Source organism: Amaranthus tricolor, chromosome 1 (assembly GCF_026212465.1).
Source record: "Amaranthus tricolor cultivar Red isolate AtriRed21 chromosome 1, ASM2621246v1, whole genome shotgun sequence".
Taxonomy (NCBI): domain Eukaryota; kingdom Viridiplantae; phylum Streptophyta; class Magnoliopsida; order Caryophyllales; family Amaranthaceae; genus Amaranthus; species Amaranthus tricolor.
The window spans coordinates 6,131,591-6,148,423 of record NC_080047.1 but is presented as its reverse complement, the minus strand read 5'-3'; the positions used below and the strand labels follow the sequence as shown (position 1 = coordinate 6,148,423).

General features: G+C 35.1%; 1 protein-coding gene across 1 annotated transcript; it reads right to left on the bottom strand.

The window, feature by feature from the left end:
* Positions 1–201: 201 nt before the first annotated feature.
* On the bottom strand, positions 202–14,800 carry LOC130812389 (uncharacterized). The gene is made up of 11 exons (XM_057677976.1): positions 14,217–14,800; positions 11,135–11,203; positions 9,063–9,152; positions 8,854–8,969; positions 8,448–8,643; positions 6,615–6,790; positions 6,411–6,540; positions 5,829–5,989; positions 2,260–2,351; positions 1,735–1,834; positions 202–533 (listed from the first exon to the last, which is right to left on the bottom strand). Exons 1-11 carry the CDS (start codon positions 14,535–14,537, stop codon positions 488–490), a joined length of 1,497 nt encoding a protein of 498 aa, XP_057533959.1. The 5' UTR covers positions 14,538–14,800; the 3' UTR covers positions 202–487.
* Positions 14,801–16,833: the final 2,033 nt, after the last annotated feature.

Below are 16,833 nucleotides of genomic sequence, written 5' to 3'. Positions count from 1 at the left end.
TTTGTGTTGATTTACAAATCATGGTTATTGATTAGGAATTAATGTTCATTAAAATAGGTAATAACTGCAATAGTATTGCAGTGAATTAAATGTTAATTAATTTTGGTAATAATTTTTTTGAAATGGCTACCCCTTAAGCTCGATATGGGGGGATCGGATGTAAATTTTAGGGCATTCCTTAAAGCAAATAGAATCTTCATATGATCAACCAATGTACTTCAAATCAAATCATCTGTTGCATAAGGTCTAACATTCTACATTTGCGCATTACATTATATGGCAAGTAAGAAAAAAAGTAACCTTCTCAAATCTCAGGCTACTAGCCCTTTACAAACTGCGCAAAAGAATCAAAAAATTGCGCGAAGCACAGAGAATTAATCTTTGGTAAAGCAGCCAATATGTTTGCTTACTCAACTGCTTTCTTTGAGGCGTATCAAAATGCATGCTCACAATAGAAGGTGTCTGAAATTGTTTTTTGAGATTACAATTATAAGTTATCTCTGATCCATTTTAGAGCACCATTTGCAACAGACCTGCGACAACCATTGATTAGTCCAGTTAGATGTGAATGATGCATAATGTACTAAAGATAAAAGAAGTAAAATTACAATTTTATCTGGGAATACACTCCCCCAACTTATACAATGTATCATTGTTCTTCGTAAATGCATTGAACTTTCATAAACTTGTGCAGGAATGTGTATGAGAAAATATCTATACAAAGCAATTGCACAACCTTAATGGATGTTCACAATTAAGAGTACTATATTTTGTTTCAGACTTGTCTAATCATTCATGGGTGGCAAGGAATCGCTATAGATAGCATGATAGTTGCAATAGACATTAAAGAAAAATAAATTTGGGGTAGGTCACCCCTAAAAATATAAAAACACACCAACCTAGTTTATCGTACAAGAAATAGTTGTGATTAGAGGTAAAACTGTATTTAGGGATCAAACCCAAGCGGCCAAGCCACTTCATACCCAGATGGATGGGGATGGGTCTAATTTTTGTAGGTAATGGGGTTAAATAAGAAAAAAGATGGGCCCGTACTGGGTAATAGGGGAGACTTATGACCCCTTTTTTGAGTGCTTTAAAGACCAAATGTTGTGGGTATTAAAATCCAGAGGAAGTATTGCATTGGCCTCGAAACTAAAACAATACCCAAACAAAATAATCAGCAAATAGGAGCTTGTATCAGATCATATATTCCAAAGGCAAAAAAAAACTTTTGTCATTTTTTTTATCAAGAATATATAAAAGAAAGAAAATAGCAGATGAAGACCAAATATGACTTGGCTGGCTGCACTGAAGAATGATATGAAGCAAAATGAGTCTACATGACCATATAACATTAGATAGAAGTAAAGAGAGGGGGAACAAAAATTGTAGACTATTTTAGAAGAGAAACTTTTGGCTTTTGTAGCAGATCCCATCATTTGGGATCAAGGCAGTGGAAATCTGAAGGCTTTAGCATTAATATTGAAATTCACTTTTTCTTCTATGAGCGGGATACACTGGGCATGATAATGATAATAATGATTGAAATTCACTTTTTCGAGGAAATCTACTGATATATGCCTTTTCACCACCAAATCAGGTTAGATGCATTGGTTAAAACTTAATATAACAGTAATTGACAAGACAACCATGATAATTAAGATTTACTGGCAAATGTGCAGAAAACGAAAGATCACTGATTAAACATGAGGTTGCAAGGCCAAGAGAATCTACCCTGCAAAATCTTTTAATTTCTTCCATGGGTCATCACTCTGATCTCCAGATTCCTCGCTTTCTTCTGCGTCTTTACTTGTTTGAGTCTCTGTCACTTCAACTTTACAAAAGAGGCAAATTAGCACCAAATTATTATTTGTAGCATCTCCTTTTATGTAATCAAATTTTTTTGTACATTCTGTATGCTTATAGAAAATCGATTAATAATCAAAATCAATATGCTTGATTAAAGAAGATTCTAAGTTTCAAGTTAAGAAAGACTCTTAAACTACGTTTTTTCGTCAAAAAAAGAAAACAATAAACTAATTCAAACGTATCACTAAACAGTCTTACTTTTTTCCTATTGGGTTGTGCAGTAGTGAGTTAATCATGGCCAAAAAAGCCTTATTATTGCAGCAGTACAAGGCTGCACATATCAGATTCCTCTGCTTTGACACCCCCCCCCCTCTCTCTCCTTTTCTGTCCGAACAAGATATTACGGCCAGTAACATTCTGCAGCTTTAAGATAAGGAAATATTTTCTTACCTGCTGGTCGAGGTTGAGGGCGAGGACGTGCTCGACTCATTTTAGTGGTACTTAGGACAGAAAGTTCTTCCAGCAATTCACGTTCTCGGGCACTGAAAAAAAATACATGCATATATAATTAAGCATTCCTACTTCAAAGACAAAGTAACAAAAAAGCATTACAAAATTCTCCTTGTTGAATCACATGATAGATTCAAGCCCCGACATCCCCGGGGAAAAGGGAAAGAGGGTCATGAGACTTTGCAAGGCTTCTTTTCAATGGAGCTATTCGTTAGATAAAGTCACCAGCATTGTTGTTAAATCGTGTTATGGATCGTAGAATCGTACGATTCTACGACCCAGATCAGACCCAACGACTAGGATCGTTAGTGGAATTGGAATCAAGTGGAATCATTGGTGGGATTGTTAGGATTGGCTAAGATGAGCTTGGATCGTTGGTAGGATTGTTAGGATCGGCTAGGATCGTTGGTAGGATCGGTAGATCATTGGTAGGATCGTTCAAAACTACCAATTTAAATTTTTTGCTAGTATCTTTGTTCTTTTTTGCTTACTATGGTTTATTATTATACCCTTGTGTGAATGTGCTCTAAATATATTATGTGTAGTGTATATGTTAAATATATTTTGTCATTTCATTAAGAATAGAGGAAAAAACGGCATTAAAAAGGTAAGATATGTATGTATATTAAAATTAAAGCAAAATCTTAAGAAAATGTATGGGTTCTTAATGCTTTTTTATATTGAAAATGATCAAACAATAAACATAGACATAATACACTTGTTAATTCTGCAAATTTGTAGGATCATCCGATCCTATGATCAAATCCTACAATCCGATCCCACCAGTTGAATTCGTTCTTACGTAGAATCCTGATCCTGACAACCTTGGTCACCAGTAAAGATTAGGAACCATGATGTCTAGTTTCCTAACATCATATCTCCCAGTAAATTAATCCAAATAGAGCAACCAAAAACACTATCAATAGAAGACAAATTTTTTTTCCCAAATTCTAAAGAATTATATCCTCCCATCACGTCAGTGGGCAGGTAAGAGGCTACTAGCAGCAAAAAAAACAGAAAAATCCACAAGGATAAGAAAAAAATAAAGAATGGGTTTGTTTGTTCAGAAAAAGCACCTGGACCCCCATATCATGTTCCGTAAGAGGCTGAAACCAACTTAGCCCTTGAGCCTTGACATACAAAGCTCTTAACATCAATTTCTTTATGCCTACTTCCATACTATGTAAGAGAAAGAGACCTTTGCTCCACCACTCTAGCCTCAATACAATATATTCTCCTTTGTTAACCCAACTCTATTATACAAACCTCCAATTTGGTAGGCCCGCCACATATGAAAAGAAGAAAATTTTGGTTTGACATTCCAAAACCTTACAATCAAATTTGCAAGCCCTAAGTCTCATCAGATGCCCCTCTGCTTGTGTTCAACTGTAGCCATGTTTTTCCTTCATGGTGTCAAGTGTGTCAAATGGAAAGCTTGACTTTGATGAATAATGATTTGATCATCCTTCTCCCTTACGGTGCCCAAAACCAATCAACGATCTCTACAAATATTAATATGGGGATGAAAACGTGATTGGCTTGGTGCGGGATGCTAGTTGGTTGTAGGGTTGGGAGATACTAATAATGAAACTGAAAGGAGATTGTGGTTGGAGATGCTAACGATCTCTACACATTTTGTTCTTAAATTTATACTCAAAACAAAATTTTTCTTTGACTATGAATTTAATAAAACAATGAGGTATTTTATGATTCTTTTACTTGGGCATATATTAGAGAATTGAGCCTCCATTTGGAGGTGTTTTCTTGGATAAAAAAGTGAAAATCATACTTCACTTTACGCAGTTTTTTTTCATAAATAAGAGATTTTAATGTCCCTTATTTCGATGTGGCAAAAAATTATTGTTCTTTGGTTTCAAAATACAATGAACTATTGAGCACTTCTCGTTTATGTAAACTTGATGATGATGTTAACTACCAAGGGTCAATCAGTTGCAACCACTTTATTATCACTCTCCAACCCCCATACCCCACCTAGGTGGGAGCCACTTAATGGCATTGAGGTAATGTAATGTTTTTGTAAGCAAAAGGTTCTAACATTTGTGAAGACCTATATATGAGAGTGAGTATATGGAATCAATATTCTGAACAGTCTAACAAATTATAATGGCTCATGTAGTAATTAACTACTAGGCTACTACCAACAAATACAAGTTATTGAAGGAATTTTGTGGAAAGAAAAGCAAATAAACATTACTGGCCTGAATGTAACATGATGGGATTACCTTAATTCCTTTCTGATCATGTAACAGTACTATAGTGATGCATAGGGGCATATATTTTTTTATTTGCCTAAATGGTGAAAATTTTTTGTTTTTCTATCTCGACCTGCCCCCTGCCCTCAAGTTTTTGGTGCCATATTTCAAAGCAGAAAACTAGTTAAGGAAAAAGGTCAAGGGTTTGCTTAATGCATCCAGTTATAGAATTCCCTATTCTGAGAGGAACTCGCCATTTCTCACAGATTTCATGCTTTATTTTATAATACCTTACAGCTACGTAAGTATATAAAAATCCTTTTGCAAGAACTCAACTGTTAGCTAGATTTCCTGAGTGCTACATCAGACTTATGAGTAATTTATGCTGAGGCTTCAGCCATAACCATTTCGGACAACTAAGCCCCCATATAAAAGAAAATAAAATTGAAGGCTTGTAGAGAGAGGTTTGATGATGATATGGGTGGTACTAAATCTCACGTGGTCACTGATTTTATAGATTTAAGCATGAATGGGGAAAAACACATTTACCTAAAATGTTAGAATACTATAGGACATGTTTTCCTCCAATTGAAGGTATATTATAAACAAACCACAAGTCCACAACTCATTATCACATACAAAAAATGCCAATATGAAACCCCACTTACAGTTTTTTTGGATTACAGTTAAATATTAAAAGTTCGATTTGCAAATAATCTGATGACTAGCCATAATTTTCTCAAGAAATGACAAAGGACGTACTGACAAATTATAGATTCTATGAATGGCCAGCGTGATCGCTAGATTTAATGTGTCCCCTGCACTTAGCAAGCACTGGACACTAATGTGATCAGTTTATACATAGAACCATTTTAGTGCGTTTGATCTTTGATCATTCCATTCTTATTACTAATTTATATCAATGCAACATGAACATATGGTTCCCATATATAACAAACAATGCCATCTTAAATTTCAAGAGAATCCATATGATCCCAGTCGATTATCATCATCCAATTAATCCTAGATAAATGCAAGTCCCTAGATCAATGCTTGAGGTTGCAGGTTTGAGGCTTTGTATAAACAACATTTGTAATATTCCAATCTTACAGAGTTAACTTCAAGTAAGGATCTTTGCAAAAGGGGGTGGGTCACATGATGATTTACTAAGTTGTCATTATTTTTCAATGATAGCATCAGCATGAATAGGCCAGCAAGAAGATCAATAATCACCATCACAATTTTCAGTTTCAAATACAAAAAACACAAGGACACTGAAACAAATAATGCTCCCACCTGATGCGCTTTGGTATAGTAACTTTTACTGAAAATAAGTGATCACCACGTATGGAGGGTTTGTTCAATTTTGGTGCACCCTTCTTTGCAAGAACAAGGACGTCTCCTGGTTGAGTACCGGGTGGAACCACCAAATCAATGGTGCCTTCGACAGTCTTAACCTGCAATAGAGAAGATGACGATTACTAAACTGTAACTCCTATAATATTTTCTGACAGCGCCAAAATCTACAGTACAAATCATTTTGTTGGATACTGAGAGAATAATAGGAATGTTGCATGTATTAGAACTTAGAAAATTAGTTGCAAAATTTCTTGGAAAATGTTGTCCTAGCTATGTATCATCACGGAGATAATAGTCAAAATTTGACCTTTTTTTAGTGCCATCACTCCCATAAAAATCAAGAAATATATGGAGCATCAATATATAACAATTCCAGCCCACACCCCTTGAAAGGTACCATCCCAACTTGCAATTATTTCACAGCATAAGTACAAAAACTACTGATGCATCAAGTGAATATGTGATATTTCAGCAGGTTTTCATCCAAAATAATGCAAGAAGACAAAACGGTAAGCTTACCTTCACAACAGTCCCAAGTATGGCATCTATGTAGCTAATTGTGATTGATGAACGAAGATTTATACCATCTCTTTGAATATCAGGTATCTCTTCAACATCAAGGTAAACATAAAGATCTCCAGGTGGACCCCTAACAATCAAACAAAACTCTGTCAACACAAAAATTTTAAGGGATCTGATTGAAAGCTACAGTAAATACCATACCCTTTTGGTGCAGCATCACCCTCCCCAGCAACCCGCAGAATGCTACCCTTGCTCACCCCAGCAGGAACTTTGACTTTGATATCCTTTTTAGCACGGACCCGCCCCTCACCAGCACATTTGCGACAATATTCAGCAATAACTTCACCATTACCACCACAAGTAGGGCAAACAGAAACCTAAGGGACGTTGAAACCAATAATAAGGTGTGGTCCAAACATCAGACTGAACGGAAAGAAAAAGACTTGACTTTATCATAAGTTATAACCAAGATTCCGGGAAGTTATATTCAAATCAGACTAAACATAGAGATACAGATAAATAATTGCCTGTACAAGAATTGAAAATGCTAAATCAACAGACTCTACAAGGTGCATTCTAAATAGGCAGATAAGTGAGCAAATTTCTAAACACATAATATCTCATCAGAAGAATATTATCCAACCACTATACTAAAGGTAAGGAGACACAACATAAAAAATAGTAACACTTTGGAGAACAACAAAGCATACATTAAGTACAATCCAGCATAAAGAGCAGGGTCTGGAGAGTTTATAACTTCAGAATATACTACTGCTTAATGCTTAACAATAGTTCAGCACTTCAGCTTGATGTCAAAATTTGTCTGCCACTCAAACTCGAGAACAAGGATCAAGATTCTAGATTCAAGCGTACAGTTCCCAGGATGCTTTAGAGAAAATGTACTATGTGCCAAGATATTCATAAATATTACTATAATTTAAGGACAAATGCATAACTGATAAACATTTTTTTAAGTTATTCCAATAAAAACTAAAAAGTATTAAAAACAGTGAGATCAGGTAAAAAAGTTTAGTTATTTTGTGGAGAAGGAGGTGAGGAAGCCAAAGTTCAGTGATGCAAGTAGGTTTGTGTCTAGAATCTTTCTCAAAATGATCAAGATCTGTTTCAACTTTCAATAAAAAGGTCTAAACTCTAAATTGGGCCAATTGCTTCCATGGCTTCTTCAGCCCCCTCTTTTCTCCTGTTCCTAACAGCTGACTTTCTCTACATAACTAGAGAGCACTTCACACAATTTTGTTTCTGACTAAGCGGAGAATAGCAGTCTAGGTCTCACTAACTTAAATCTGCAGACTTCAGCCAATGCCATGGAAGGTGCCATTGGATTCAAGATCCTTGTACACCAGCAACGACCATAAATTCAAACTCCAGTCACATTGAAACAAGGCCAAATTCTTTAATTGTAAGAAATCATAGTGCTTATTTCTTCACATCTGGTCCTGAACTAATGGCAAAGATGAGTGTCAAAGGGCAAAACCCAATTGGTGTTAAATGTTCACCAATTTTCATGGTCATTTCTACAGATCAAATCAATAGAGAATTCTCCCAGGTTTTAAGTATACAATTGTACATTTCTAACAGAACAGTTCAACAGAGGACTAAATTTATAGTGCTTTTGGCCAAATATTAACTAACAATTCCTGTTCTATAGCAGATGGAGATGAAAATTTTTTCTTTCTAAAACAAAAGAAAATTATCAAAAGGACATCCGGGGGGAAGCTGTGGACCAAATACCAAACACGTGATCAATTGGTCACCCATGTAGACAAAATTAAAAGGTGCACTCAGAGGGAACATCATGGAGAACTATTGCAACTACAATATTGCACATTGTCGTTTGTCGAGTATGAAATCCATTTAACAAGAAATATGAGCAACTGTTCATGGAGCTTCTTAATATAACTAGTACAATGGAGCAACAGTTTAGCCAAGATACTAAAGGTAAAACATAAGAGTAGAGCTATGAAATTGATTCTAAACAAAGTACCATAATCAAAGAAGTTAGAATCAACTGACCTGGGAGAACAAGCCAAACGGCGTCTGCTCAGTTCGCATCACTTGACCCCTCCCTCCACATGTCGAGCATATTCTCATCTTAGAGCCTACTTTTGCTCCAGTCCCAGCACATGCCTCACATGTTTCTAAATGTGAAAGTTCAAACTCTTTCTCCACCCCAAATATAGCCTCAGAAAATTTTAAAGTCATGTCATAACTGAAACACTTTAAAATCACGAGTCAACTTCTTATACAATGTAGTGGAGAAAGGGTGTTCCACGCACCAAATTAAGAACTACAATTTTACAATATGGACAACTTGACACTAACATTCAGGATCAGGCTCAGCAAGAGAAAGGCCTCAAAAATCAATTCAAATAAAAAGCAGAAAAATTGTATACGCAGCAAAATATGGTACTAGACTCACCGTATATCTTCACCTTTTGTGACAGTCCGACGACGTGTTCCAAATGCCGAGTCTGTCCCAGGAAATCCACCCATACTTGCTCCGAAAAAGGTTTCAAACAAATCAAATGGATTCGTCTATTAAAAAGATGAGGGATGGGGAGGACAGCAGAGATCAGATATTGTGATGGAAAAATAGAAATAAAGAGCAAATCAAAAAACTAGCAATACCGTATAAGCACCAGCTCCTCCTACTGTACTTTTCAGTCCATCTTCACCATATTGATCATACAATGCCCTCTTTTTGTCATCTGATAACACCTGACAGTATTGTACTTCAGCGTTCCAAATGTATTATCAAGGTCTAAAGGTTCCACAGATACCATAAGTGATGACACATACAAAAAGAATCCACAATGACAAAATCCTACCATGTTTGAGCATTACACAAGAGGATGACATGATTACATATTCACCTCAGAGAAACCTACACATGCTCGATGACTTCTAATACAAAACATTAGAACACAATTCACAGTTAGCCAGATCTTGCTGTTCGAACTTAATTCAAAGTATGGATATTAGGGACCTTAGGCTGACAACTAACAAGATAGCAATAATTTTTATTGGTTTTGCATTTTGTCCTTCCTGCTGGCCACTGGGGCAAGCTAGAACCAAGAGTTTCCCTCAAATTCTATTAGATAAATTATTAGCCTCTCATATAAAATCTTGGCAAATTGTCAAATTAACATTTCCCTCAAAGTTCATATGATAGAAAGTTATTAGCCTCTTGGAAGTGATGTGCCACTTGTAAGCAGTAATAATACAAATTATCCTTTTTCTCTCTTAAAACACTTTTCATTTCATCTTTTCCTATTCGCTTCTCTTTCTTTCTTTCTTTCTTGCCTCTGATCTTTTCTCTCTTTTCCTATTTCTGGCTGATTCTGCTTCCGATGTGAAAAGCAACACCAACATCAACTTAATCCAGTAAATGGCCCCTTTAACTAATAGTAATGCATGTTCATATTTGGTTGTAAACTATATATATATAATATTGTTATATTCTTCTGCAAGCGCCTTTTTACATCTCAATGATGGGTGGTCTTACTTGGCGCATTACAGCATTCAATGAAGAAATAATCAATGTCTTAGAGGTCAGGGGAGGCAGTAGGCTACATGTCATACACGCAAAATTCCTGCTAAGTGCCTAAGACACAGAATCCAAGCATGAAGGACAAGGGTCAATCACTCAATCTACACCATGCAATTGATGTTAGCTACAATACCTTCAATCAGACCTGGATCGATAGCGATGTTTCATACCAAAAAATAGGCATACAAAAATTTCCAAATGGCTTCATCAATTTCCAGTTTTTTAACTTAACAAATAAACCCTTTTGAGACAAGATCCATAAATTTCATTAGCCCAATGTCATTAAGTGGCTCCCACCTAAGGGGTTTGGGAAGGTAGGTTGTACAAAACCTTACCCTTGTAAACAAAAAGGTTGTTTCCGATTGACACTTGGTAGCAAACATCATCAGCAACTTCACATATATAAAAGTGCACATGTTTTCATGAGTCATTTTAATATAGTTCATAAGAAATCCTAAACCAAAGAACAAAAAATCATTTGCCCATCGAAGTAAGGAGTAAGGACATAAAAATTACAATCTCAATTTTTTTCACATCATAAAAAAGCAACAGAATTATATTTGATAAAAAATATTTACTTAAGTGAAAGCAATTATAAAGAGTTACGATTCCTCCTTAAATATCTAAATAATATGATTTTCAACCAAAAAAATAATTTCACTAGCTCAGTCTTCCCTTGGTATAGTGGATTACCTAAATGCAACATCAATCACCTGCATTAACTCGCAACTAATAAACATATGCCAGGTTATTGTAAAACAGAAATTACAAGAAATTGAGGAACATGAAAAAATCAATATACAATATGCTAAGTCGTTCCATACAAATCAATAAACCAATGACCCCAAATAATGTTACTTTATCACATCCACCAACACTTATTACCTTGTAAAACATGAAAGCAAACGTAAATTAAACATATACCAATCATATTGTTTTCTAAGATACCCTAAAACATAACTTCCTATACCAAGTGCCAAACTTGCAAAGTCCAAACAAACTTGATTGATCACAAGTAACAAAGTGACATTCACAAGCAATATACCTAGCATATGACAGCTAAAAAAGGATGCGATTTCACCTTACCATACAACATTCAATAACCGATCACATACATAGCAAATAAATCTTGCTTTACATTTTCACATACCTCATATGCAGCACTAATCTCCTTGAACTTTTCTGTTGCACCAGGTTCCTTGTTGACATCCGGATGATACTTGAACAGAAAAACAAAATTCCCGAATCAGATTATGACAGAAAAAGAGACTGCATAACAGAACAGTTCTCCCCCAACATCTATGTTTTAACAAATAGGTATTAGATGATCCGTGAAAAATTCATGATAATTTATGATAATCTCCCCAACATTATATCCCCAGTTCACACAGTGACTATAATTAACCACATCATTGTGCAAAGCAAATAGACGATATTAAAGTCAATTAGTCAAGTTTAGTTCACGGAAATAACTCCTTGAAAACTATTGGAGCTCGTGCCTTAAGGTGAAAGAGTCATTAGTCATCTTCTGTTTGTTTCTCCAGGATTCTCTCTTTCACACTTAGCTTAAGCCTTGTTTAGGATGAGATGTATCAACCGTCAATTTGGTTTAAAATTTTAGGATCTTTTCATAAAATAGCCAAGTTAGAGTGTTGGACATGTGTATTCATGTCCATCATGGGTGTACGAGTCCAACTAAAATAGTTTCGACATGTTCTAGTAGCTAGAAAAGAAGTATGAAGAAGCACGCTGAAGATGGTTAACTCACAAATCACAATAAGATTGTGTGCTTGGAAAGATAACGGATTTCGAAGATATAACTTCCCATTGTCAAGATTTTATTTTTCACTTTTTTAGGCTTTGTGTTGCAAGAGTTAGGTTTTAGTCTCTGAGCAACTTATGAAGTTCCTGAATTTTGTAGATAACTTGGTCTCATGATAGTTTGTTAACATAAGTTTCTTTGTCCTTGGCCCTCCTTTCGTCCATGGGTATCCCCTTTGTGAATACTTCTACAATCTCACTCACTTATTGAAGACATACTGTTTTGACGATCATTTTCTCTCATACTACTACGGATTAGAATCTTCTATGACTCCTTGATAAAAGGGGAATTATCAGCATTTTCCTGAATCCTATTAGTGTTAGCATTTAGATGCAACATTATGACTTCATAAAAAAGGTTCTACGATTTGGTACAAGGGACACAAACAAACATATGAGCTCTATAGATTTATTAGTGTTTGTAACACGCATTCAAACACACCCTAATATGGCACTCCAAACACTCGAGCAATAGATCAACCACAATATCATATCCTCCAGTAATGTAAATTTGCATCTTAGGAGTCCTAATTTGATTCCAAATTTAGAAACTAATTCTTAATTAAAGTAAAATTATTTATCAATTTTTCAACACTATTAAAGCCAATTCACACCAATCACATTACTCAACCTGCACAGCAATCTTATCGAGAAATAACAAATAAAATCAAACACAGCACATATATAATCTAATATTGGAGTAATAACTATAATCAGCATCCACAAATTAATTTACATCAGGACCATTTATTCTCAATATTCCAGTCCCTCCATTTCACGTTACTGCTCATTTTTTAAAAAAATCATTGTAAAGACCAAAAAAATATCTTACTAATTATAGCCTAAAAATAAGTTTGCATCCCATCGCATCGACCGCGTAGTAACGGTGTAAAACCGCGTTTTGGGCCATACCAAAGGATATCTTATGATTCAACCGAAATTAGACGTTATAATAACCACATCACTCATGTTACTCATCACCATTCTGTTACCATGATCGCAATTGTTACTGTTAAATTAGGCTGGACTTATTGTGAATGCCAGCATATTAACGGGGGGACACAAGTGCACACACTTCATAAGCCAAGGAGATATATACCATCCCAAAACCATATGGCCATGGGAAGAAGGTCTCTAATAGCTTATAAAGCGTGCACACCATTTTCAATTTATCGATGTGGGATAACTCATCCCAACACCCCCCTCACATGCGAACCCCCGTCAAGTTCGCATGTGGGAGTAATCAATTAGGGTAGGAAGCATTTTTACACTATTTTATTAATCAATTTGCATAACTTAAGAGCTATACACCCTTTCTTTGGGACTTATGTCAGTTGAATCATGCCTTAGCTGCCTAAATTCCAAGTCTCATTCCTTGAATTCCATAAAACAAACGACTCCTTAGTATTTAAGTTGAGGAAAATAAACATATAGAAGTTGATCATCCACGTGAAGTTCATGTTGGGCATTTAGAGTATAGTTAGAAATATTCCCTATGGCCTCATTAGCAAAATGCTCGTCTGAGCAAAGGTCACTCAGTCGAGCAAACAGAACAAAATAGAAACCGAATGTTACAAGAGCCGAATGCTTGTCCAAGCACCTACAAGCACTCGTTTGAGCAAATGTTGCTTTGGGGTTCCAATAGCATCTGGACCGTTTAGAGCATGGGGTATTCGTTTGAGCACACAAGGTGCTCATTTCAGCAAGCTCGTTTCTGATGCATATGCTGAATGGCTGCGATGTTTGATAGCATTTCTTAGGCGATTTGAAAGTGTTTATGATGGTATTCAGAGGGATTGAATGAAGGCCATATTCCTCTATGAATAGAGGGCATTGGTCATTCATTAAAGTTTTTAAAACCATACACAAAATTCATATTACTCTCACAATCTCTATTCTAAGCTTCTGGCTTACTCTTGGGACAGCAGATTTTCTTATTCATCTACAACCAAATCCTATTGTAGTATTGTGCAACTTTCTTGATCATTGTGTGAGTGTTTGTGCCACTATTTTATTCATTCGTCCAAGTACCTATGTGGAACAAAAAACACAATAGGAAAGTGCTTGCACGCCTACATATCAGTATCAAGTCCCTTAAATATACCTTCCTAGCTTACGTTCTTTCTTTTTGAAGCAATCTTGCTGTTGTTGGAGATTCTAATCATAATTTGTAAAGAGCTTGTAATAATCATACTGATACTTCCATAATTATTGTACATTAAACTTCGTGATAATTCATTTGGAACCAAAGTAACAAAACATTCAGCAAAGTGCAGAAAACATGAATGCATAACGTTTTTTACCATTGTCTACCTATCAACCAAAAATGCCGAGTTTTTTTTTCAATATGAATAACATAACTAAAACTACAAACACAAAAAAGTTAACCGAAAGAATAAAAAGAAAGCTACCTGACGAGCTAATTTCCGATAAGCAGCTTTAATTTCCTTAACAGAAGCAGACTTAGAAACTCCTAATGTAGAATAATAATCCGACGAAGCCGCTCTTACTATAAACCTCGAGCTGAATCTCTTTTTCTTACTAAAATCAACACTACTCCGATTAATCGGCAACGTAATAGATATAAAATTGCAATTGGACTTAAAACTAAGATTACTGCAACTCCCGACGCCATTGATGGACGATGAGAAGCTTATTGACGGCGACAAAAAACGGTCGGAAAGTGTGACAGAAAACGAAGGTGAGAGATGATAGAAATGTGTGGCAGCCATTTTTTGGATAATTTAGTTTTAGGTTTATTTATAGGATTTATGATTAATTAGGGAATAATGGTAATACAAGTATCAAGCATTTGATTGTTTGTTCATGTCTCCATTGAATGGATAAGGAGGAATGGTTGTATACTTGTATTTGTGTTTGTTTCGTGAATTATGCGCTTTTGGATTATGGAGATTGGAATTGGAGCAGAGGAAGAACCCAGAAAACATGCACGAGTGTGGTGTATCAAATTGTGTGCCCATGTGTGAAAAATTGAGCCGCTAATTTTACACCATTCTTGTAAGTGACTGTTTTTTTGGGAAAACATTTATAATTGAACCGGTCTATAAAGAAAAATACAGAATAAATTACTCAATTGGCATTATGGATATTATAGGTAGATGATTAAGATTTTGTAAGTACAACACGCTTACTCAATGGACGTTAAGGATATTTTAAATAGGCATTAAGGATATAATAAGTAGATATTAAAGATGATGTAAATAGGAATTAAGAATATTATAAGTAAGTATTAAAGATATGCTAAGTACGCATTAAGGATATAATAAGTAGACATTAAAGATGATGTAAGTAGGAATTAAGGATATTATAAGTAAGTATTAAAGATATGCTAAGTAGGCATTAAGAATACAATAAGTAGGCATTAAGAATACAATAAGTAAGCATTAAGCTTTAATGGACTGGACCTGAGAAACGTCTCTCGGAGAGACAAGTAGGCATTAAGAATACAATAAGTAAGCATTATGCTTTAATGGGCTGGACCTGAGAAACGTCTCTTAAAGAGACGGTCCCTCAAGAGATTGACCATTACGACAATTAGATTTTATTCTCAGTTAAAATAATTATTGTCTTTTTTATCATTAAAATTTGCACAAATTTAATAATCATGCTACCCTTAGTAACTATAAATTTATCCAATCCTTAAACTTCGCCGTCCTTTTCATTTTATCGTCACCCCTACTTTAATAAATTGACAAAAATGCTCTTGGACTTAAAATTTGTTATATACACTCCAATCTCATCAAAAACACCTTTATCACTCTAAAAACACTAAATCAGAACTTAAAATTTGTGGAGCTAAAGCTAAGGAATTCAAAACGCAAATAATAATTCAAGGTAATTTCTAAACGAATTTTTTTTCTTTTAAATATTATTATTATTATTATTATTATTATTATTATTATTATTATTATTATTATTATTATTATTATTATTATTATCATCATTATTATTATTATTATTATCATTTTAGAAATTAATAATAATAATAATAATAATAATGATATTAAATTAATAATTATTAACTTATATAATATATTAATTAAATGTTTATTAATTTAACTTATTAATTTAACAATATTTATTTTAACTGTTTATTAGTTTATATGTATGAATAATCTTATTTGTTAATAATTAATATTATTAAATGTATATTAAATTAATATTGTTAATGTAATTAAATTAATTTAATAATATTTTTAGTGTCGGAAATTTATTAATGTTAATTACGTAATCGTTTTCAATCATGAATTAATATGGTAAGTAGTATTATATTTTTATTCGTGTAATTGACTTAACGTAATATTTTATTATTGAAATTTATTATTAATAGTCAATTAAATTATGAAAATTGTAGTAAATGGCTGGTAACCAAGGAAGAGAAAAAGGGTTTTTTTAGAGGCTTGTTGAGCGGTAGTAGTTCTAGGCCTACCTTGCTAAGAGGGCCCCCTCATGAGAGGAGGGTTACATGTTCAGCTATACGGGCTAGATACGAAGAGGCGGCCAGATATAGTCAGGCCCAACGTTCGAGTACACTACACCAAGTGTGTACTCATTTTGATGACCAGACCAACCTATAGAGTAATTCGGGGGCTCTAGTGATGATGATAGTGACTACGTCGGCTTTGTTTGTCAGCCAGTTGACTGGACGGTTGTGCGAGGGCATGCCGCTAAGTTTACACGGGCAGACCCTAGTACAGTAGGCACTTCTGATCATGCAGAAGACAACCAGGTTAACGATGCGGCTCCACGGGGGAAGAGACGCCAGCAGTCCGCTGAAACAGACTGGCTGATCACATCACCCCAGCCTGGGGTCCCCACTGACGCCCGCTTGATACCCAACTACGGAGGGCACATAGCTAAGGTAATTTTTGAGGGCGCTGAGCATACGCCTCCGATATTGGAGTGCCTTAGTAGGAAGAAGCCGCTGGAGGCGATCATCAGACTGCAGGACATGTCTGATGAGCTGTACGAAGTATTACCTGCCACACTCCTTGGTCGTCTGCCACA

What these genes read in the sequence shown, in the direction of transcription:
- LOC130812389 (XM_057677976.1), bottom strand. Translation starts at nt 14,537, where the DNA reads ATGGCTGCCACACATTTCTATCATCTCTCACCTTCGTTTTCTGTCACA. An exon ending in GGTGATGCTGCACCAAAAGG is followed by an intron (nt 6,541 to 6,614) that starts GTATGGTATTTA and finishes TTTGATTGTTAG; the next exon opens with GGGTCCACCTGGAGATCTTT. An exon ending in TACTTGGGACTGTTGTGAAG is followed by an intron (nt 5,990 to 6,410) that starts GTAAGCTTACCG and finishes TCTCTATTGCAG; the next exon opens with GTTAAGACTGTCGAAGGCAC.